At 41.3% G+C, this 21,122-nt stretch overlaps 1 protein-coding gene across 1 annotated transcript; it reads right to left on the bottom strand.

Moving 5' to 3' along the window:
* Positions 1-2,342: 2,342 nt before the first annotated feature.
* On the bottom strand, positions 2,343-11,169 carry PHAX (phosphorylated adaptor for RNA export). Its single transcript, XM_056513981.1, has 5 exons — positions 11,046-11,169; positions 8,392-9,011; positions 7,009-7,129; positions 5,151-5,234; positions 2,343-4,158 (listed from the first exon to the last, which is right to left on the bottom strand). Exons 1-5 carry the CDS (start codon positions 11,139-11,141, stop codon positions 3,889-3,891), a joined length of 1,191 nt encoding a protein of 396 aa, XP_056369956.1. The 5' UTR covers positions 11,142-11,169; the 3' UTR covers positions 2,343-3,888.
* Between the last annotated feature and the right edge of the window lie 9,953 nt (positions 11,170-21,122).

The following is a 21,122-nucleotide window of genomic DNA, read 5'->3' as shown; positions in this document are numbered from 1 at the left end:
TGCCTTAAGCAAACTCTGATGCCAAAGTTCCAAGACTGGATGGATATTCTCAGAATGGTTCAGAAAAAGGCTTGGATGTCTGAAGTGTTGCTGACCAGCAAAATTAGGAACAGGAGTGGGGCACCAAAGAAGTCGCTATTCACTGTAGCCATGAATTCTTCTCTGTACACTGAAATAAACATTTAAAAAAAAAAAAAAAAAGGCTCTGACACACTTGTCTAAGTCACAGGATGGTCTAAGTTAAGGGGATAAATAATGAGCATTGTCATCTTGAAGTTTTATGACTAATAAAAACACAGAATTAAAAAAAAAAACTCAATAATTGTTTTTATTACTCAGTCAAACCCTTCCCCTTTACTCTGAAAAAATGCAAGGAATTCATCTTCTCTGTAACAGAAATGCCATATTTAATACAATCATCTCCTTTTCCCATCACCTTTATACCTTGAACTGTGTAATTCCACGCTTGCTTAAGAATTTTGGAAAATAGAAGTTAATAAGCCCAGAGAGCGTAAGAGCACCTTAATGATATAATCTATTTGGAAGGGAAAAGAGAATCTGTAAAATTGTAATTGTACTTCAAATGATGCTTTCAAGATCCACAGTAAAACTGAATCTTAAATAAACTATTTTTTCCAGTGGTACCAAAAATCATTGTTTTCCAGTTGGAATTTTGGATGTGTTGGGGGTTGGGTGTTTTTCTATCACTGTGTCAATTTAAAGAATTTTTCCCATTATCATGCCAATGGAGCTTGCTGGGTTACACCCAGGACCTTTGACGACTCCAGACAAAAGGGGTAGGCGGGATAGGCTTCGAAAGGGTCACTCGTGTTCCCGGTGAGCTCGGAGGAGGATCCCCCTCCCGCCTCCGCCGCCTCCGCTCCTGCCTGCTCTCTGCAGCTGTCGGGCTTTGCCCATCTGGAGCACTGGGACCGAGTGCAGAGAGAGTGTGCCTGCAGCTAAAGAAGGACTGGAACCAAGTTATCTGTTTCTGTTTTGTTGGTAATTTTAACAACTGCTGTTGTTTCTGCTTGTACGGTTAGATATATTAGTAAAAGAGCTGTTATTCCTACCCCCATATCTCTGCCTCAGAGTCCTTGATTCAAACTATTATAATACTTGGGGGGAGTGGAATTAAACTCTCTATTTCGAAGGAAAACTTCTGCCTTCATCGGCAGACACCTGTCCTTCAAACCAGGACAGGATGCAAGGCAGCAAAAGGTTTTTTGTTATAAATGAGCTTTGTGTTTTCAGAGCAAAGCACATTTCTCTCATTTTTTCAGCATCTTCTTTGGATATAACAGGGATGCCTCATTATGCTGCCATAGTTTATGGGATAGAGGGTGATGTTTGTACCAGCAGTAGAGAGTCTTTATTTGCAGTAAAGATAATGCCTCAAAACCACATCAGCTCATCAGAGAAACCTGAAGAGCTCAAACTTGAAACCCCAACCTGTGTTGCTTGCATTTTTATCTGCAGAACATCAGCTATCAGAACAAAATCTAGAGATACACATCTGTTCCAAGACAAAAGACTGGCAGGGCTGCTCCCTGTGCAAGGATCAGCCCAGGACAGACTGGTGTGTATGTGTGTCTGGTGCAGACACAAAAACTGGGGCTGCCTAATGCAACCTGTTTGATACCAAACACAAGGAGCTTGCTGGGGGACCAAGAGCAAATGGCAGCTACTTATAATTTTGAATTTGCTTGGCTTTTGGAAGGACTCCATTGAAAGCCAGGGAGAGTACAGAAAAACCACAAGGTAAGAAAAGGTCTCTTTCCTCTTGGGAGGAAACTGAACCATAGAATCTGCTGAGTTGGAAGGGACTATCCAGTCCAGCTCCTGGCCCTAAACAGCCCCAAAAATCCCACCCTGTCCCTGATCAGAGCAGTGTCCAAACACTCCCTGAACTCTGTCAGGTTTGGTGGTGGTACCACTGCCCTGGAGAACCTGTTCCAGTGCCCAACCACCCTCTGGGGAAGAACCTATTCCTGATAGCCAATCTGAACCTGAAAACCCTGACCCAACTTCATACCATTGCTTGGAGTCCTTACACTGGTCACCAGTGAACAGAGAAGTGCCTGCCCCTCCTCTTCCCCTCCTGAGGATTTTGAGAACTCCAGTGAGTCTCCCCTCACTCTCCTCCAGCTGAACAGACCAAGTGCCCTCAGCCCCTAGGGCCCCCCTCCAGACCCCTCCCCATCCTCACTGCCCTCTCCAATAGCTTAATGCCCTATCACCCTTTTGTTAAAGACAACACTTTACACACCATTTTGGTACCCCTTGCCTGGGAAATCAAGGTTAGAAATATTAACATTAAAAAATACACAGTGCAAATCACATAACAATTAAAAATTGCTTAAAACAATGTTACAATTTGCTGGTTCTATCCAGAAAACAGTTAAGATATATCCCCAAGCAATTCCCAAAACCAGGATGAAATGGTACAGTCTTAAAACAATTGAACAGCACAAAATTCTGTTTCCCTTACAGGAGTTACCAGTTTAGTCTGACCATCACTGGTTAGGCAAATTAATGAAAAATTAGAAATTCTGTTATTTCAGCACAAGCAACTACTACCTGCAAAGGCTTGCTGCACAGCTGATGAGAAACTTTTTAACAATTAGGAGCTCTGTTTTGTGTGAACAGAAAAAAAGCAGAAATGTCAAAACCCAGGTTTAGTAAGGCAGGTAATGGAATGTGCCGTTACGTGTAAGAAGGATTTGTTCAAATGTTAAATGCCAAATTGAATTGTTCAATCTTCTAAACTGATTATGTGTTATACCGACACACTTTCCTTCTGAAACTCAAAGACCCAAAGGTTAACAAAATTTATGCACAAAAGTTGGGCTGAATAGTGTCTACTTACAAAAAATGCCACAACTTATTAGTAACAAAATACTTTAGACATCATACATATCAGTGTTGCACATGTTCTTCAGCTATATTAAAAACAATATTCAACATAAAAAATAGTTTTCGGCTGAATTAACAAACTACACAACAGTTTCCTGCATCAAGTAAATGAAAAAAAAAACATATCCCCTGCAAGAGTCAGCACAGAAAAACTCCAGATCTTCTGCAAGCTGCACATTATCTCACTGCACACAGGAGGAGGACAGAACAAGAACTGCAGGGTAAAGTGTTTGTATCTGCGGTACAGTCTACAGATCCTTGAAGGGAACCCAGCTTAATAAAATCTCACTACTCTGAAAGCTTTCAGTTATATTTGTCTGCAAACAGATCCATGGAACTTAAGTGCATGTCTACTCATGGAAAACAGGAAGCTCAAGTCACCATTGGAATACAAAGAATAAAACTGCAGAAATCTGAAACATACATTGCTCAATACTGCTTATTTACAAGGTTCCTATTCAAAGGTCCACTAAAATTAAGTTAATTTCACAAACCAATCTGTTTTTACAGGTCTTAATCCTATAAATACTGCTGTTTTTGCCAATACACTGCCACATTAAGAATATATGATCTCTTATGTCAAGACTAGATTCATACTGTTTTTTCTATTCATCTGTAGTAACAGAGCATTGCTCACCTGATGACTGTATGAAGCTGTGTGCTTCAGCAAATTAAAAGAGAATTATTTGGTTAAAACACAGCCTTAACTCCTAAACCTAACATCTGACTAAAAACACTTCCTAATGTGACGCAGGGTTGTTATCTAGAACAATCTTGACAGTTTCTGAGGACTCAGCAAACAAGTAACAGGATAATTAAAAGTCTTTCATGCTGTTAAATTTAGCTCAGAATCACCTCCTATTTTTCAGCATCAAGTATTCCTCACACTTTGAAAACAAGAAGCTGCAGAATTACAAGAAACGCTTATTTAACATGTTTTTATAGAGACTCTGTTATCAAGAATACGAGTAACTAAAAGATCTCCAAATCGTGGGCATTATCAATTTCAATAGTATCCTCAGGTTCCATCTTTGCCTCGTGGTGCCCCTCCTGCAGGTCATCCAGGGAAGCCAGAGCCTCATTTGTGTCACTGGCAAAAGTCTCACGAGATGCATCATCATATTCCTGCAGGTTAAGCCCCTTGATGGCCTTCTTCATCTTCTTCCCCAGAACTTGTATCCTCCTCTTCTTGGCAGCTTTTTTGTTTTCATACTCCTTTTGGTTTTCCAGATAGAATATTTCCTGGAAAGAAAACAATTAGCAACATTTTTTCCATGTCATTTTACTGGTATTTCCTAAAAAGAATATGAAGGAATAAAAAAAAAAAAATTACAAACACCGGTCAATATTTAACTAAGATACTTGTTCTTGAGAGCAGAAGTGTGAGGACAGACTGCACTTAATGAAGCAGGATAGAACAGAAGATTCATTTTCTGATAGTGTAAAGTGATCAGTCTTGCAACTTTTGAAAATTTTTTCTAAGCACTGTAATCTATGAAAGGATGTTCGGATTTTATTTTCCTGTTTATTTTTTTCTCCAAACAAAGAATCACAATGTTGACACAAAGTTGGCTTTTTCTCAATTCCCAGTACCAGAGACTGAAAGAGCTTACAGAATGATCTGTAGCCACCTACAAACAAAATAAAAGCCTGTAACAAAACCTCTATTAAAAGTTAGAACATCTCAGAGAAATAATGTTTACAAGCTTACAAAACTGATTTAGAGAGCACCACAGATGAGCCCAGTGAACAATTCATATTAGGTTCAGACCATCAACTGATATAATGAGAGATTCTGCCTGGTGCCATAGCTGGAGCTATACAGGATAAAAATATTCTGCTGAGAGACCCGCATTCAATCCATGCACAATGACACAGCTGCAAGGGGAGAAATACAATATAGACAGCTTAGCTGCAAGAATATAAATATACAAATTAGGAAAATCTAACATTTACCTCTGCCAGACTCTACAACCTCATCTGCCTCAATAGGTTTTTGCGACCGGGAACATGCAAAACTCTCTGCTTAGTGTTAATGGCAATTCAACAATCTGGTAGTTCAACAATTTGGAGTAGGTATTTTATTTTTTGCCTGTCTTTTGAATGTGAAAGCCTGGTTTCAATGAAATAAACAGTTACAGTTTTTACAAGTTAAGAGAGTTTCAGTCCTGACATTTTTAGTAAGAAGAAAAAACCCAAACGAGAATGTATATTTGAACTCCAAATATTTTTACCTTGATTTGTTCTTCTTTGATGCTTGGTGTGTTCTTCAGCAGGTTTAAATAAACACCCCCAGGTGTTCTTCTCCTGGTGCCATTCTTAATAGGGACAAAGGAAATTTTGAATAGCAAGCTTAATACTAAGTGTTGACAAAAAATAGCCTCTAAGGCAACACTCAGTGTTGAGACAGAATAAACTCAATTTAAGTTCTGGTGTGTCAAATACCATATGACAATCACCCTGGCTGTTTTCTAATTTATGATTGAATTAGTCATACGAAGGTCAACAATCAGCCTGCTAAATCTGGACAGGAAAATCATGCAGTTAAATAATTCCTTTAGAATATAATGCTAAATTGTTAAAACTACACACTAAACTTGATTTTGGTAGTGAAGACACAAAATATGATTAATATTCTAACTACTCTCACAGTTATCTGCAACAAGTTATGCACTAGGTTAAACACCCAGAGCATTCCTAACACATAAGCCCAGTAAAATGTCTAAAACAAATTCAATAAAATTATATTAATCTCAAGGGTTTTTTTAATCATTGCACTCAGAAATGCTACAACTTGTCTGTTTTATCAACAGGATTTTGCATTTCCTATGCACTGAAGGCATAGGAAACACAACCTGTACTTCAAAATTCCTCGCCACCTCATGTTTGACCCAGCTGTTTAGACAACAACAGTGCGTGGAATGGGCTCAGCTTTGAAACCTCTGCAAATTACAAGTTCTAATTATCATATTATTAGTCAATTAAAATTTGCATTATAAAACCCTACTTTTATAGTATAAAACCTTACTTTTACAGTAAAAACTGCATGATACTGGTGCAAAATGTGATACTTTCCTGCTAAATAATGTACTATATAATCTAAGAATTCCAAGAACAGGTTTTAAGCAGGTTCTTGAAACAGCACATCTTAACATATTTTTATCATCTGCATTTCATGGTGCCTTTTGATATCTGCCTTTCAAAGAGTGTACTCTGATCTGGTTCCAAAGCAGCCTATGCCACCAGGAACTGACTTCCTTCATCTCTGGTAAACACTTTAACTTAACTTCCAAGACAACAGAATGCTTCTAGCACAACTACCTGGCTGGAATTTGTTGCCTTTTCTTTTTCAAAGGAGGGAGGTGGGGCTTGGGTTTTTTTAAAATTTATTTTGGTGGGATTTATTTTGGACTGCGTCCTCCTACTTGTTTTTTGCCTCTGTTCTACTTCCAAGTAATGGAACTTAAAAAGTGTAATCAAGTGGAAGCATTTCCTAGTTTTCACCCACTTTTTCCTACCCACAGCTTTTCTTACAAACTGTGTTTTTTACAGTGAAGCTCATTATTCAACAAGAACAAAAACATTTTAAAAATTGACAACCTGACCACACAGTATAGGGTTTTTAATGATGATTTGTTAGAAATCAGTGCTCAGTTTTGCTCTGCTGATACACAAACCAGTGGTCCCTTAATAAAGCAAACAGTTTTCCTTTTGGGAGTTACTCTGTAAATGGTATATTGGAAATGCTGGTTTTTATTCAAGCCTGAGAATCCTTCAATCTCAAGTCTGCGAGGGGAAAGATTCCAAGGAGAGCAGTAACAGACACAACGTTATCCCTGCAGATGAGACACTAATGTCAGCACAGAACTTGGGTAATTTCCAGGTTCATTCACCTTAATGTTCGCTCAAATCCTGCTGGAAGGTTACATGAGTCTTTACTAGGGGAGTCTCAGGGCAAGGGAAGGCCATAAAACTCCAGGAGAACATGTCTAGCACCAGAGACTTCCAACAGCACTGTGTGAATTTTCTACCAGTAAAAAGCTGTGCTGCCCTCCCCATCCCTGGCAAACCACAGGATGACATTTTCCTTACCACTATGAACAATCCACCATTCTGCTCCACTTCAGCTGTTTCCATCAGCAGCTCGATGGCTTTTCTCTTCCCAATTATTTTCACTACTCGAGCAATTAAATCCTTCTTTGGCTCACAAAGTCTGAATGGGATGGGGGGAGGAGAGAAAAGGCACATTTATTGTCAGGGTAATTCCTTGAGTATAACTGACTGTGGAACTTTTACGATGAATAATTTACTTTGTGCTCAAGAGTCTAAGTGTTCAAATGGTTTATTGAATCAGATTTCAAAATACTGAGCTACTGAGGGATGTTTTTTACCTAAAGCATGCATTTTTAAAACTTGTTTCAATGAAAATGCCTATTTTTTCTTGATATGTGTGAAATATAAAACTGCAAAGACCTGCATAAGCCTCTGAAATCAAACTATAAAAGCTTCTTGTGCATTTAATAGTTAAAATTAACTTTTTACAGTTAAATCAGCAACTGCAGAAAACAGAAAATATAGAAGTTCCCCTATATCATGTGCTGTTTCAGTCAAACCTACATAACAAAGAAGAAATCAGTTTACTGACTGATCTATGATAAATGATAAAAAGCGAACAAAACAAACTACAATCAGAACCCTATTGATACAGCTCAATGCCGCTGCCACTACAATTTAGAAGAAACTTCTGCTCTACTTCAGTGAAGCTCTTTACAACAAAAAGGAGGTTATTACAAGGTATATGTTTGAAGTTTTTAAGTTAAGAATGAGTAACTACCCAGAACAAGTAACAGAAGTAATAACTAATTGCTGTAGTATTCCCAGATTCTGAAGTAATACCACATGTATAAAAACAACTATGATCAATAAACACAGGTTTTATTTAAATGTCAAGCTAACTGCCAGTAAATCTTCTGAGTCTTGTTCCCTATTTATCCTAATTTTCTTTCCTTGCACACTGAAAGAGAAGTGTGGCAGTTTGACTCCATCCAAAACACTGCATTGTCCAAGCTATCTACAGTTTCAAAGGATTTGAAGTTAAAACAGATTTCTGTGGTGACCAGAGCATGTGTGCATTACTGTCAAAGCCCAAACAACCATGGGGTGTTTCCAAAAATACAAAGGCACTACTAAAGCTGTATAATGAGAAGCAATATTTTTCCTTGCTATTCTCAAATAGCAAACCATCCTGGTGGCTTTTAGAAAAAAAAAAAAAAAAAAAAAATTCACAGAAACAGGCAGTACTAAAACAATGTTTACAAGACTACCAGCCACAGTGATGCATTTCTATCCCAGGATTTTGGAAGTGTTTTTTGTGATCTGACATCTTATTTAGCAGCAGGGGGGCTTCCCCCTCCCCCACCCCTTCTTTCCATCAACCACCAATGCTTAGTGAAGATGCACCATTATTAAACTCACCGATAAGCAATTTCATCTGCCACTTTTTCCTCTGAATCTTCCTCTGTTATCTCATACCTTCCCTTGTATTTCATCTCTTGCCTTTCCCCCAGTCTCTCTCTCACATGCCGCTTCCGTTTGAGGAAGCCCTGCCCATTCTCCTCCTCTGCTGCCAATGTCTTCTTGTCATCATGCATGTATTCATCCAGCTCCTTATCCAAAGTCTCTGCCTCCTTCTGCTGGGCTTCCTTCATCAGCTTTTTAGCCAGCAGGTAGTTGTAAGTCTCAGACTGCCTACTCCTGTCAATTGAACCGTCCATGCCCAGAATCCCAAGCTCAGTAGCCACTGCATCCTGGTTCTGCTCCTGGAGCACTGCGCCCCAGATGTTGTTGACCTTCTTGCCATGCAGAGCAGTCTGTTTTTGGTGGCTCTGGCTGAGCTGGAAGGGCTCGGGTTTGGCTGGGGAGACGTTTAAGCACTTCTGCCTCTTTCTCTTCCACAGACAGCTGTCGTCATCGGAGTCGGAGGCACTCTCCTCACTGGAGTCCAAGCTCTTGGTGGTCCTGTAAGGAACGCTGGGAGCACAGGATGAGAGGCTGCTCTGGAAGGGCCTGCAGGAATCACTGCCAGCATGCAGCTTCTGGAATTAAAAAGTGAATAAAATCCCATTATTTATGAAAATTAGAAGAGCTGTCAAGTCGCTGATTAGCTAAAGTATGTAAATTCTGACTCTTGTGGCCGTGCAGTCCTCCACAAGCATCTCTCGGGCCACAGCCCCTTTGAAACTCCTGTATTTTGAGTGCATGAACATGATATAGAGCATGGCTGACACAGAAACACATCAGGAGTTACTCTTCTCCTTAAGCAAAAATTAATACAGGACTGGAAAAGTGGTGAATATGCACAAACTGGACAAAGATGCAAGATGCACAGCAACTCTAAGAGCAGTGAAATACCAGAACAACAATACCAGAGGTTTGTCACACAGCAGAGAAGTTAATACTTCTGGAGTTTCATGTGAGAACACCAAATGACCAAAAATAAAAAACCAAACCCACAAAACTGGGACGGTGCTCAGACTTAAGAGTGTTCTGTGATCCCAGCTCAGTCGGGACAGCACATGACCAACTTGGGGACAGCAGAACCTTTACAGAAGCAATTGTTTCTCCTCTTTTAAACAAACAAGACACCATGGATTAATTATGTCTTATGAAATAGAACAAACACCTCCCACCAAAACATCATTCCACCGATATACATTTACTCAAGAAGTGCTTTTACTCCTAATTCCAGTTATTCTCTGACTGATTTCTTATCATAAAGTTATATGTTGTCCCACGACCTTTCAAAATAAGATCTCTTTCATCACTTTCTAGTGAAATGAAAATCCTTTCTTTAGCCTTACTGCTTTCATCAACACAGATGCCATTTCTTCTTCCTCCAAACAGCAAACAGAAAAGAGAAGTATTCAACTTACCATGTTATGCAATAAAAACCTTTAACTTCAAGTGTAATGCAAAAGCCCCAAAATCAGCATAAATAAGACTGAACATTTCTGTAAAAAACTTATTTTTTCACTTCATTTCTCAGAATTATACCACAAAGATCAAAATAACTGGAGAAACTAAAATTCTTTACACATACACTGCCACACACAGATCTTAGTTTGAAATATTTTCCTGTCTGCACACCACTGTGAATACCTGATACTCTTAGTACAAATTAAATAAAGATTAAATTCCTCATATCCTCTAAGAATCAGAATGGTGTGGGTTGGAAGGGACCTTGAAGACCACCCAGTGCCACCCCTGCCATAGCAGGACACCTTCCACTGCTCCAAGCCGCAATGTCCAGCCTGGCCCTGGACACTGTCAGGGATCCAAGGGCAGCCACAGCTGCTCTGGGCACCCTATGCCAGGGACTGCCCACCCTCCCAGGGAACAATTCCTGCCCAATATCCCATCCAGCCCTGCACTCTAGCAGTGGAAACCATTGCCTGTATCCTGTCCCTCCAGCCCTTGGCAATTGTCTCCATCTTTCCTGCAGCTCCTCCAGGCCCTGCAAGGCCACACTGAGCTCACCCCAAAGCTTCTCCTGCCCAGGCTGAGCAATGGCAGCTGTGCCAGCCTTCCCTCCCAGCAGAGCTGCTCCGTCCCTCTGCTCATCCTGGAGCCTCCTCTGGCCTGGCTCCAGCAGCTCCAGCTCCTTGCTGTGCTGGCCTTAAGGCTGATGGCGGGGAGAGCCATAAAGGGACACAGGGAGACACGGGGACAGCGCTGGCTTCTCTATCAGGCACGGAGACCGCGGGAGAGCCGCGGGTTCCTGCGGCCGGCAGCGCCCAGGGCTCTCCCGCGGTCAGCCAGGGCTCGCCCCCTTGGTCGCCACTGCGCCCATTGTTCCCGCGCACCACGCTCCCGGCGCGGCCCCGGCTCCCCGGGGAGGCCCCGGCGGTGCCAGCACAGGGACAGCCACAACAGCAGGGACAGGACAGAAGCCCCGGGACGAGCCACCGACCCTGGGAGAAGCCACCGGCCCGGGAACGAGAGTCCCAAGCCGGGAAAAGCCCCTCAGGGGCGGCAAAGCCCTTCAGGCACGGCCTCCGCGGCCTGCCCGTCCCGCAGCCCCCAGGCCCGGCGCTCCCCTGCCCGGCGCTCTGGCCGCTGCCCGCCCTCACCTGTCCGGGGGAGCCGGCGCCGGGCATGTCCGAGTCGGAGCCGGACAGCTCGCCATCCTCCACGTCGCCGTCCATGCCCCGCAGCTCCTGCGCCATGTCCCGGCGGAAGGGCGGAGCGGGCAGGCGGGGCGGGACGGCGCGTCCGTCCGGGGCGGGCATGGTGAGGGGCGGGCAGGCTGAAGGGCCGGGCAGGCTGAGGGGCCGGCATTGTGCTGAACGAGCAGGCTGAGGGGCGGGCAGGCTGAGGGCCCTCGTGCCCTGCTCTGCCCCATGGAGTCCCTCGTGGTGTGAGAGAGCCATATGTTTTCGGCCTTACAGCGTGCCCCAGGCGGAGGCTGGGACTCTGTCATGCTCGGCACAAGCATTGCGAGGTGCTTAGGCCAAGTGTTCTTTGGGGTGAAATCTCTGCGTGCTTTCAAGCCTGATCAGCGAGAAAGGAGGTTCATTATCGTCAGTGGCACGGGCAGCAGATGCACCCCCTAGTCAGGGAAATCCTGGAGCTAACAAGCTTTAAGGGCGTAGCAAATAAAGGTGTGGGGAAGACGAGGCTATGAAGGGATCCACTCATGGTGCCAGACTGTTCAGTGGTGCCAGGTGACAGGATGAGGAACAGTGGTCATCGACTGAAACACAACTTCTGTCCCAGCAGGACGAAGAACTTTCAGTGGAAGGGCACAACACTGAGACGGTTGTGGATATCCCCCTCTGGAAGCACCCCAAACCCGCCTGAATGTGTTCCTCTGTCACCTGATGACCCAGCCTCACCAGGGGGTTGGACTGGATCAGCTCCAGTGATCCCTTCCAACCCCAAACATTCTGTGGTTCTGTATTAGTAGAGCAAAGAGCACTTAGCATCCCCTACTCAAGGACATCTAGGAACTAACAAGCTTTAAGCTGATGGTATTATTCTATGGTAATACCAGTGCTTGAGATATTATTAATTACTGATTGAGAAAACAAAAACAAAAACAAATCCAACAGATACTTCATAATTCTTCAGCGCATACCAGCTGCTGGATAGGTACATATTAAGAAAAATGAAAAAGCACAGTTGATAAATCACTCCTACTGGAAAGATCTTGACTCTAGGAAAGAAAACATAACTGCTTTTCCTAAGAAGAGATACATCACAGCTAGGCATTTATGGTCTTGGTGATATGACCCTGATACCCAATAAATTTAAGAGGTGCAATTTTTCATTTATGCATTTTAGACCATCTTACCTGAGGAGACTGCAAACCATCAGTGCCTCATTCAAAATCTCTTTTGTGGCCTAATTGGATTTTCAATGCTTGGCCACTTAACTGCAATGAAAATCACTGGAAGCTTCTTCTCAGTATCAATTAGCTGTTCTCATTATCAGTTATCCAGTCAGGCCTAAGAAAGCCTTGCTTGACATTTTTCTGCACCTTTGGATGTCTCCTTAAAAATTTCACTCCTAGACTTAAATTTCCTGTTGTCTTCACTTAGAAGAAGAAAAGGCACCAAGATGAAGAAAGAGCAGGAACAGTTAAAGCTCCTTCCCTTTTTGGTCCCTCAGGACATTCCTGTTACAGTGCTTCAGAATTATTCAAGAAATTCAGTGGAAATGACATAAATTATAGTGTGCTTCTTTCTGTGCTGTTCTTACCTCTTTTCTATCCTGGTTTGAAGGACAGGTGCCTGCCAATAAAGGCAGAAGCTCCTCTTTGAAACAGAGAATGTAAGCCCCCTCCCTCCCAAGTATTATAATTTTTGAATTAGAAACTCTCAGGCAGAGATAAGGAGGTAGGAATAACAGCTCTTTACTAATATATCTAACCGGACAAACAGAAACAACAGCAGCTGTGAAAATTAACAACAAAACAGAACAAATAACTCAGTTCCAGTCCTTCTCCCAGCAGCAGACACTGCCTGTGTCTGTTCCCGGTGGTGAAGGCGGGGCTGGGTCTGCGCTGCTGCGGAGGTGGCAGACGGGAGTGGGGGAAAGCGGCGGCTGTGTCCCAGGTAGGAGAAAAAAGTGGAGGAAGGGCTCTCCGCTCACCGTTTGGGTTTTTGGTGTTCAGCTGTGGTCTCAGAGGCAGGAGGCTGGAGCGGAGCAGATGCAGAGCAGTGCTCCACATCAGAGAGCCTGGCTTCCCTGGCGTTCGGACCGCGTGGGCTGGAGAGATGGGGAGTCCTCCGACCTCGCTGGCGAGTGTCAAGCTCTGGAAGCCAGCCCCCTCACCTACCCCTTTGTCTTGAGTCCTGAAAAGAGCCTGAGTGTAACCCGGCAGGCTCCCTTAGCATAGTAATGGGAAAAAAAATTCTTCTGCGACAGTGAGAGAACAAACCCCAAGCCGCAACAATTTCCCATTGCATTTAATGTTCTGCAAAACAGCTGTTTTTCATCTTACTTGCAATTAAATAATATCTGTGGGATTTCACTGGATTAAAGGTGGTTCCTGGGTTTAAGCTAAGGGGAGCTGTGTAACAGGGAGAATGTAATCCTCCAGTAACTCACATGAAGGAGTTCTTTATGTCAGCATAACCTGTACATAGCACTGAGCAAAAACCAATAAAAATCCACCACGACTTTCAGAAGAATAATTCATTTGGGCACTTAATAAAATATCAAGAAGCAGGCCTAATAAGATAAATCAGATAACAGTACAGTTTATTAAAAAAAACAAACAAAAAAAAAAACAAAAAAAAACAAACAAACAAAAAAACAAAACAAAACAAAAAAAAAACCAACCCAGTTGATTCACAATCCCACATCTGGATTTCCTAAATGAATATTCTGTATTGAGACATGTCTTCCCATCCCCATCTTAAATGCAGGCTCAGCTGTAAAGGACATTTTGTTTTCTTACTTTAGGCATAGTTGGGATGGTAGGCAAGATCCTGGCAAAGAACAGAGGAGTTCTTGGTTAAATGCTACTTTCAGTCATGGTGTGCTCATGTCTTTTTTTGCACACCTTCAGTTTTCCCCTTACCAAAACCTGAGACAGAGCTGACAGAGCTCTGACAGAGAAAGCTTAAAAAACACCCTTTGATTGAGCATATCACCTTCAAAATATTGCATTCAAGTAGACTCAAAAATCATATAATCAAGTGGAACAGAGAACAATCCTGGTTTATGGCAGCCTTCATCTGCTCTCTGTTGTGTTACTACAGTTTTGTATGATTGGAGCCTCATCATTGTAGGTCCAAATTAAGCTCAGAAGATCCATCTCTGATTGTAGAACCTTTATGCTGAGAAGACAGAGTCCTGCTGAGTTTGTAGCAAGCACATTTCATGTCCATGAAAACAAAACGCCCAGTGTTTTTAAAACCAAGTTGAATAAATTGTGGGAAATTACTCCGTCCCTCCTCTAGTGGATGGTTCCATACTTTTGTAGCTGTGACTTTGTTTAGGTTTCCTCATGACAATACCTGCTTACTATTTGCTGGCTCCACAGATAGACTGCACAAATTTCAGGAAATGTCTCCTAATTTGTTTGTGAAATCCATTCTGTTTTTCCTGCCCTGATGAGCAAGTCAAACAGATGGGGAATATTTATTTCAAGGTGTACATTTAATTAAAGGAACCAAGGTCATCATGGCCTCTTCACCTCATCACAAACTGAGTTAACAATAGAAAAGACTCCTAACTCCTCCAGGATTTTTTTTGTTGCTGTTTAGTTTGGTTTTGTTTTTTTTTTTTTTTTTTTTAATCCAATTGATGGTGATAAGACTAAACAATCTGTTCCACAGCACAGTACATCCCAGCCAACAGGATGTTCACTTGGAAAGGGCAATTTTTTTTTGTTATTCATTATTCAGGGAGACTTCTGCTCCTTAGGATGGAACTGAACATCAAGGAGGGCTGAAGTTACCTGATATTTTCATCTGTGCTTCCACTGGATGAAAGATGGGTTTAGTTTACCTGAAAAAAATGCAGAAACTTTTCAGATAATTACAGTTCTGTGTCATTAGTGTTCATCCTCCCACTCCGACTCCAGCACTGCAAATACATGTTTTTAAAATACATAAATTTCTCAGATGTAGATGGGGCGCCAGTGTGTTAACATCCTCAATGTGGCTTTGAAACAAAACAGCAAAAATGTTACAAAATGTTCTCAGTGCTTTCTTTGGCAAAATGATTTGCTCAATTAAATACTTCCTGGGTTATACAGCTAATCAAAACACTTTTAAAAAAAAAACAAAACACAAACCTAGTGTTGAGGGTTGGAGTTTGTTCCCCTACTGCCCCAGTTTGAAGAATTTTTCCCATTATTATGCTAAGGAAGCCTGCCGGGTTACACCCAGGCTCTTTCCAGGACTTGAGACAAAGGGGTAGGTGGGGGGCTGCCTCCGGGGCTGCTCTCTCGCCGGCAGGGCTGAGGGAAGAGGACTGCCCATCTCCAGCCCACGCGGTCCGAGCGCCGGGGAGCCGGGCTCTCTGCTGTGGGACACTGCGCTGCATCTGCTCCGCTCCAGCCTCCTGCCTCTGAGACCACAGCTGAACACCAGGTCTCAAACGGTGAGCAGGGAGCTGTCCCCCCACCCTGCTCCCACTGAAACAGCGCGGCCGCTGCTGCCTCCGCCCCTCGCTCCCGTCTGCACCTCCGCAGCTGTGCGGGCCCTGCGCCGCCTCCACCACCGGGAACAGACACAGGCAGTGTCTGCGGCTGGGAGAAGGACTGGAACTGAGTTATTTGTTCTGTTTTGCTGTTAATTTTCACAGCTGCTGTTGTTTCTGTTTGTCCGGTTAGATATATTAGTAAAGAGCTGTTATTCCTACCCCCTTATCTCTGCCTGAGAGTTTCTAATTCAAAAATTATAATACTCGGGAGGGAGGGGGCTTACATTCTCTGTTTCAAAGAGGAGCTTCTGCCTTTATTGGCAGACACCTGTCCTTCAAACCAGGACACCTACAAATATCAGTAACAAATACGTATATTAAGAGAAGGCTTTAACACTGCCAGTTTGTGAAAATTAAACCCTGCTAATACATTTGTAATATGCAATTGTAAAATCCCAGTGAAAATGAAATCCTTTAATGTGGTTATAAACTGAAGGAGATGAATACGCACACAGCACAAGAAGTTCACATGAAGACGTCTTCTGGGTTTTCATAAGGAGAGTTTTCAGGTTTTTAGGTACAGAGGGGTAGAGGTGTTTGAATGTGGACTGGCTTTTTGGGGTCTGGAGGGATTTTTAAATTTTTTTGGGGAGAGGGGATATTTTGTTATGGTAGTTGTTGATGTTTGTGGTTTTTTGTTTGGTTGAGTTTTTTTAATTCTTATTTTTTTGTTTTTGATTATCCTGCTCTGTTACAATTAAATGTTTTGTCTGTAAAGGCAGCTGATAAACAATCTCTCTGTCTTCGTCTTATTTTTGTTTTATTTTCCTTACCTCTCCTTCCTGTGGAAATGATAGAGCACTTGGGGGCCAGCAAAGGTCAATCCACCACATAAATCAGTCTCAGTTCTAATTTCACTTAAAACTCCTATTTAATCAGCAATTGGCAGTTTTTTTATTTGCATTCAATATTTTCTTCCTAGCACATCTTTTATTATTCTGAACTTTGTGAACAAAAGGCTGCATAAAAAAGAGTTTAATTGAAAAGTTTTGCAAAATAGAAAGAAGTTCTGGAAAAATATTTTCACTTCAAATGTACTCTCACAAGTATATGTTTCATTTCAATAAAGCAGTTAGTAAAGCTTAATTGCTATGTGATGAAAATAATGTGAGTAGGAAGGCAAAATGAGCCTGGCCACTCTGTCTAAGAGCGGCACAGGCATTAATATATTATAATCATTGTATCATGTTAATAAAAATGGATTAAGTCTTTGCACTTGGAAATATATGATTTTTAGCTCATTAAGCAGAACTAGTAACAATACTCACGAAGGCTGAGTCATTTATCAATAGCACTGATGTGTCACTTTTAAATGAAAGAGATCCAACAGGAAACAGATCATAAATTGCCAAAATATTGACATTTTTTCCCACTGCATTCCAGTAACTGTAAAACAATTAAGTAAAAATTTTGAAGGTTTTTGTTATGTTTTATGTAGATTGCTCCCAAAGTAAATACTGACTTGGATTTCTGGTGCTGCATTTTTAGGAGTATTTCAGACTGTCCAAGACACAAAATCTGATCTAAGTTAGAAGATGACACTGGACTGTAATATTCAGGGAGGAAATAGAGGAAAACTTCATGGATTTGAAGTTGTGAAAATGTCTTTTCATGTATATATCACATCCAGTTATTCCATGATGAGGTGAATCTCTGAGAAGAACGTGTAGTTGACTTTTGTCTCCCTCTGGAGCAGAAAAATGGATCATGAAGTGTGGAGACCCAGTTCCCAATTAGAACAAGTCCTGGGCCCTCTCCCTGTCCGTCAGCCTTTCGGTCACTCCCACTCTGTTCCACTGTTGGCCTTTCCACCCTAACCCCACCCTCGTGGCACCGCCGTGTCCCCTGATAATTGATCCCTAAGGATTTCCCCTCCTGCTCATCCCATGTACTAAACCTGCACCTGCAGGAGACTCCGAGATTCTTTGTATCGGGGTGGATGGTGGCAGACAAAACTCAAACGCTCTGTTGAAGCTAATGGCTACATTTGCAGTTTATTATAAATGGGCCTGCTAGGGGCTGCCTGGCGAAGCCCCAGAGCAGGATTAAAGAGATAAAGGGGGGAGAGAGAGAGAGAAGAGGGAGGGTAAAGAGAGAGAGTAAAGAGACCGACTTCCTGTTTGCAATACAGTAAATCTCCTTCCATGATGAATATTCTGATTTCTACTAACCAATGTAATACAATGTATTCTATAGCATTTTCGTGCAGCCTATAGGAATCCTTATATTAGCATAATGTGTTATATTTTAAACTCTAAGATCTAATCTTTGGACCCTGGCAAGTCTTTTGTGACCTTTGGTCTTGCTCTCTGGCCGATGGCATTGTTTTGTCAAGAGAGGATTAGCTTCAGCGGGCCATCCTATTGTTTCATGGTTATTTGGTAACTAGGGCTTTCCTGTTTTACCTTCCCGAACATGCACCCTCACAAGCCTTTGCACCTTTGTTCCCTGAACCTTGGACAATGCACACGTGGCTGAAATAAACATCTCTGTAAAACCCTCGCAAAGGCCTTTCTTTCTCCTTTACTCTTCCTCACCCCAAGCGACATCTAGGTGCAACAATGAAGGAAAAATACTATATCCCTTGAAAGAAAATTATTATCTCCATTATTTTCTATTCCAGTGCCATTAGAGAATGAATGTACGTGTTTAAATTTTGTCAGTGATATGTATTTTTATGAAAATAAATGGTCTGCTGAGATTTTGTCACTGAGAAATAATAAGTTCACAGCTTATATCACATTGTGTGTACAAAAAAACCTAAGTGGGATGATAGAGCATCATCTCACTGCTGTAGATTGTAAGATCTTGATGTAAAGATTTAAGGGACAGTGAAAAGTTTGTAGACTTCTGTTGTCTTTCAACACCATTTTTTTTTTTAGCCCACTGAAGAATGCCTTCTCAGCAAAAGTGGGGGAAAAAGGAATTTTTTATTGGCTTTCCAGATATACATGCTGCTTTATTCTGGAATACTTATTTTGATAATAATGATGATAATGAATAATTATGAAAATAATAACAAGAATGAAGAAAATATAAATGAAAATAATAATAATATATAACTATAAATTTTTTCTATTAAATTGAGGTTAATTCTAACTACAATATATTGACCCAAACAGAAGTTTTTTCTCCATCCTAGCCATGGACAATCAAATCTACTTTATTGTATATTCACTGACAAAAGCAGCCTGGCTGGTCAGAGCTATTCAGAAGTGAAAGTTTTGTCATGTCTATTAAACCATTATTTCATTATTGGCATCTCTATGCAGAATTTTTTTGGTGGACCAGCAGGGATCCTCTCACTGCTGCTCTGATGTAAAATGAAACAACAACAAAAGGTGATTTTGCAATGCATACAAACAAATAAGTAAATAAGTTAATGTTTCTTTGGTTTTTTTTTTTCCTGCTCCGCCTGTTTTCATCCTAGGCTGGGATGAGTTATAACGCAAAAACATATTGCGGAAATCACCCTTGAAGTTGTTGTTCTGCTCCCCTCCTCTGATCTGGCACCTTGGACACCTTGGAGTGAAGGGCAGTTCCCGTGCAAGGCCTGCTGTACAGAATGCTGTGTTTCTGGGCTGAAAAAAGAAAAAAAAATGCAGTTTTGTTCATATCAGGGTCTTGGATCTCTCATAAGTGTGCTCACAAGAGCAGATGTTGCTTGGAGCTGTCCTTGAAATGGGAACATCGAGAGCTCTGATAAATGAGTTGCCACTTTTACAGCAGAATTTCCTCAAAGGTGTGAGTGAGAAATAAGAACATTTCAGTGTCAAGCAGGATAATGTCCTCACATGAACTGTGGAGCCATCCAGAGTCTGAAATACCAGAATATAAATATTATAAATATTATCAGAATATAAATAGTTTGGTTATTGGAGAGAAGGAAAGATTGTGCTACTCCCTTTAATTTGTTCATCTCTTCATAAGTTTTTGTTATGTCAGGGAACTGGAGGCAGAGGAGGCAGCTGATTGAGAAGTCTGAAACAAAGAGTTTTAAATCTCACAGCAAAAAGATGTTAGATGAACATTCCTAATAACAATTTTGAGTCAAAATTGGGAACATATCGCAACATAGACATTTTCAAAAATCCAACAATTTTCAGGCATTTACTTACACTGTAAAATCCAAGATTTTTCACAGACACTACCAAAGGTCTGCCTGATGTATTGCATGATGGTAGAGGTGTTTTGTTTCTTTTAATTATTGCCAGAAGATCTTATCTATCTTTGTTTAATGGATACCCCAAGTTTTAACCAGGTAGGCAGTGCTTTATTACGTTTGCTGTCCTGCTTAGACCATTTCCATTAATTAAGTTTTCTGGGGTGTACAAACCCATGAATTGGTTCCCCTGTTGCACCTGCAATGTATCAAACAAGTTTTCTGATGTGTATAAGCCTTTGACTCCTTAACTCTTTCAAGATATTTTTCCTGTTCTATGACATCTAATTCATCTCTAGTTATACCATAACCATTAAACCATTATTTACTGAATTTTGTTCTTCAACTATCGATTGAGTTCTCTGAGGGGTATGGGTCCTTGGAGTTCCTTTCTTCAGGTGCAGTGAGGTAATTTATCAGGGTTTTCTACTGACACTCAGCCAACACAGGTCTAAATCAAAACCAGCTAAAATCACAGTCAAACATTTCCTGGATAGATAATTACAGGTTTTTTTAAAAAAATCAGCAAACTCCTGGCTAATCAAGACGTGACTTGCTGTCCAGTCAGGTTCATTTTTGAACTGATCTTCCACCATCTCTGTTTTACACAGTAATTGAATAGTCCAATAGTCTTTCCTATGCCTACCTGATACGTTTATGCAGCTTGAAAATAAATACACAACCTGATCATAAGGTTTGGGTAGCTGCAAAGAGAAAGCACTTTTAATCTCAAATTCTCTAAATAAATATGTTTAGTGCTTTCTACCTTATTTTTGTTTCCTTCAGGACAAAGAACGAAAGAGAGTGGGAGGATGTACATTTTGGCATTGATCTAAGGGGGTGAAATGTATAGTTCAGATCTGGATAAGACAAGAATAGCCAGTGAGTGCTAAATTCCCAAGGCACTTCCCTTAGTAAAACACAAAAGGATTTTTAAGAGATGTTTACGAAAATTTTTCAGCCAAAATCGCTCTTGACAGCTGACCCAGAATTATGAAAGTTGTACTGGAAAAAATACATCCACATTTTTAAAGAAAGTTTTCAAAAAGCAAATCTCCAAGCTAAGTGCAAAAGTCTGGTCAAATATCTCCTTAATAGCAATGGGTATGTCAGACGGGTGATTTAGTTTTAAAGTTTTACTCAAACCTTGACAAGCAAATTACTGCAAATCCATGCATACTGATTCCATTAATTTTCATCTTTGCAAGTGAAATCTACCACTTCAACTCCCAAGGCTTTCAGGACACATCCTGTGTGTAGTTCCCAGATTTTCCTGCAAAGCAGAGAGTTTCTGTGATCTCTTTGTATACACAAAAAGCTGCTTGGT

This window comes from Oenanthe melanoleuca, chromosome Z (genome assembly GCF_029582105.1).
Source record: "Oenanthe melanoleuca isolate GR-GAL-2019-014 chromosome Z, OMel1.0, whole genome shotgun sequence".
In the NCBI taxonomy this organism is placed as follows: Eukaryota; Metazoa; Chordata; class Aves; order Passeriformes; family Muscicapidae; genus Oenanthe; species Oenanthe melanoleuca.
The sequence above is the reverse complement of the archived record's forward strand: the minus strand, read 5'-3'. Positions and strand labels throughout refer to the sequence as shown.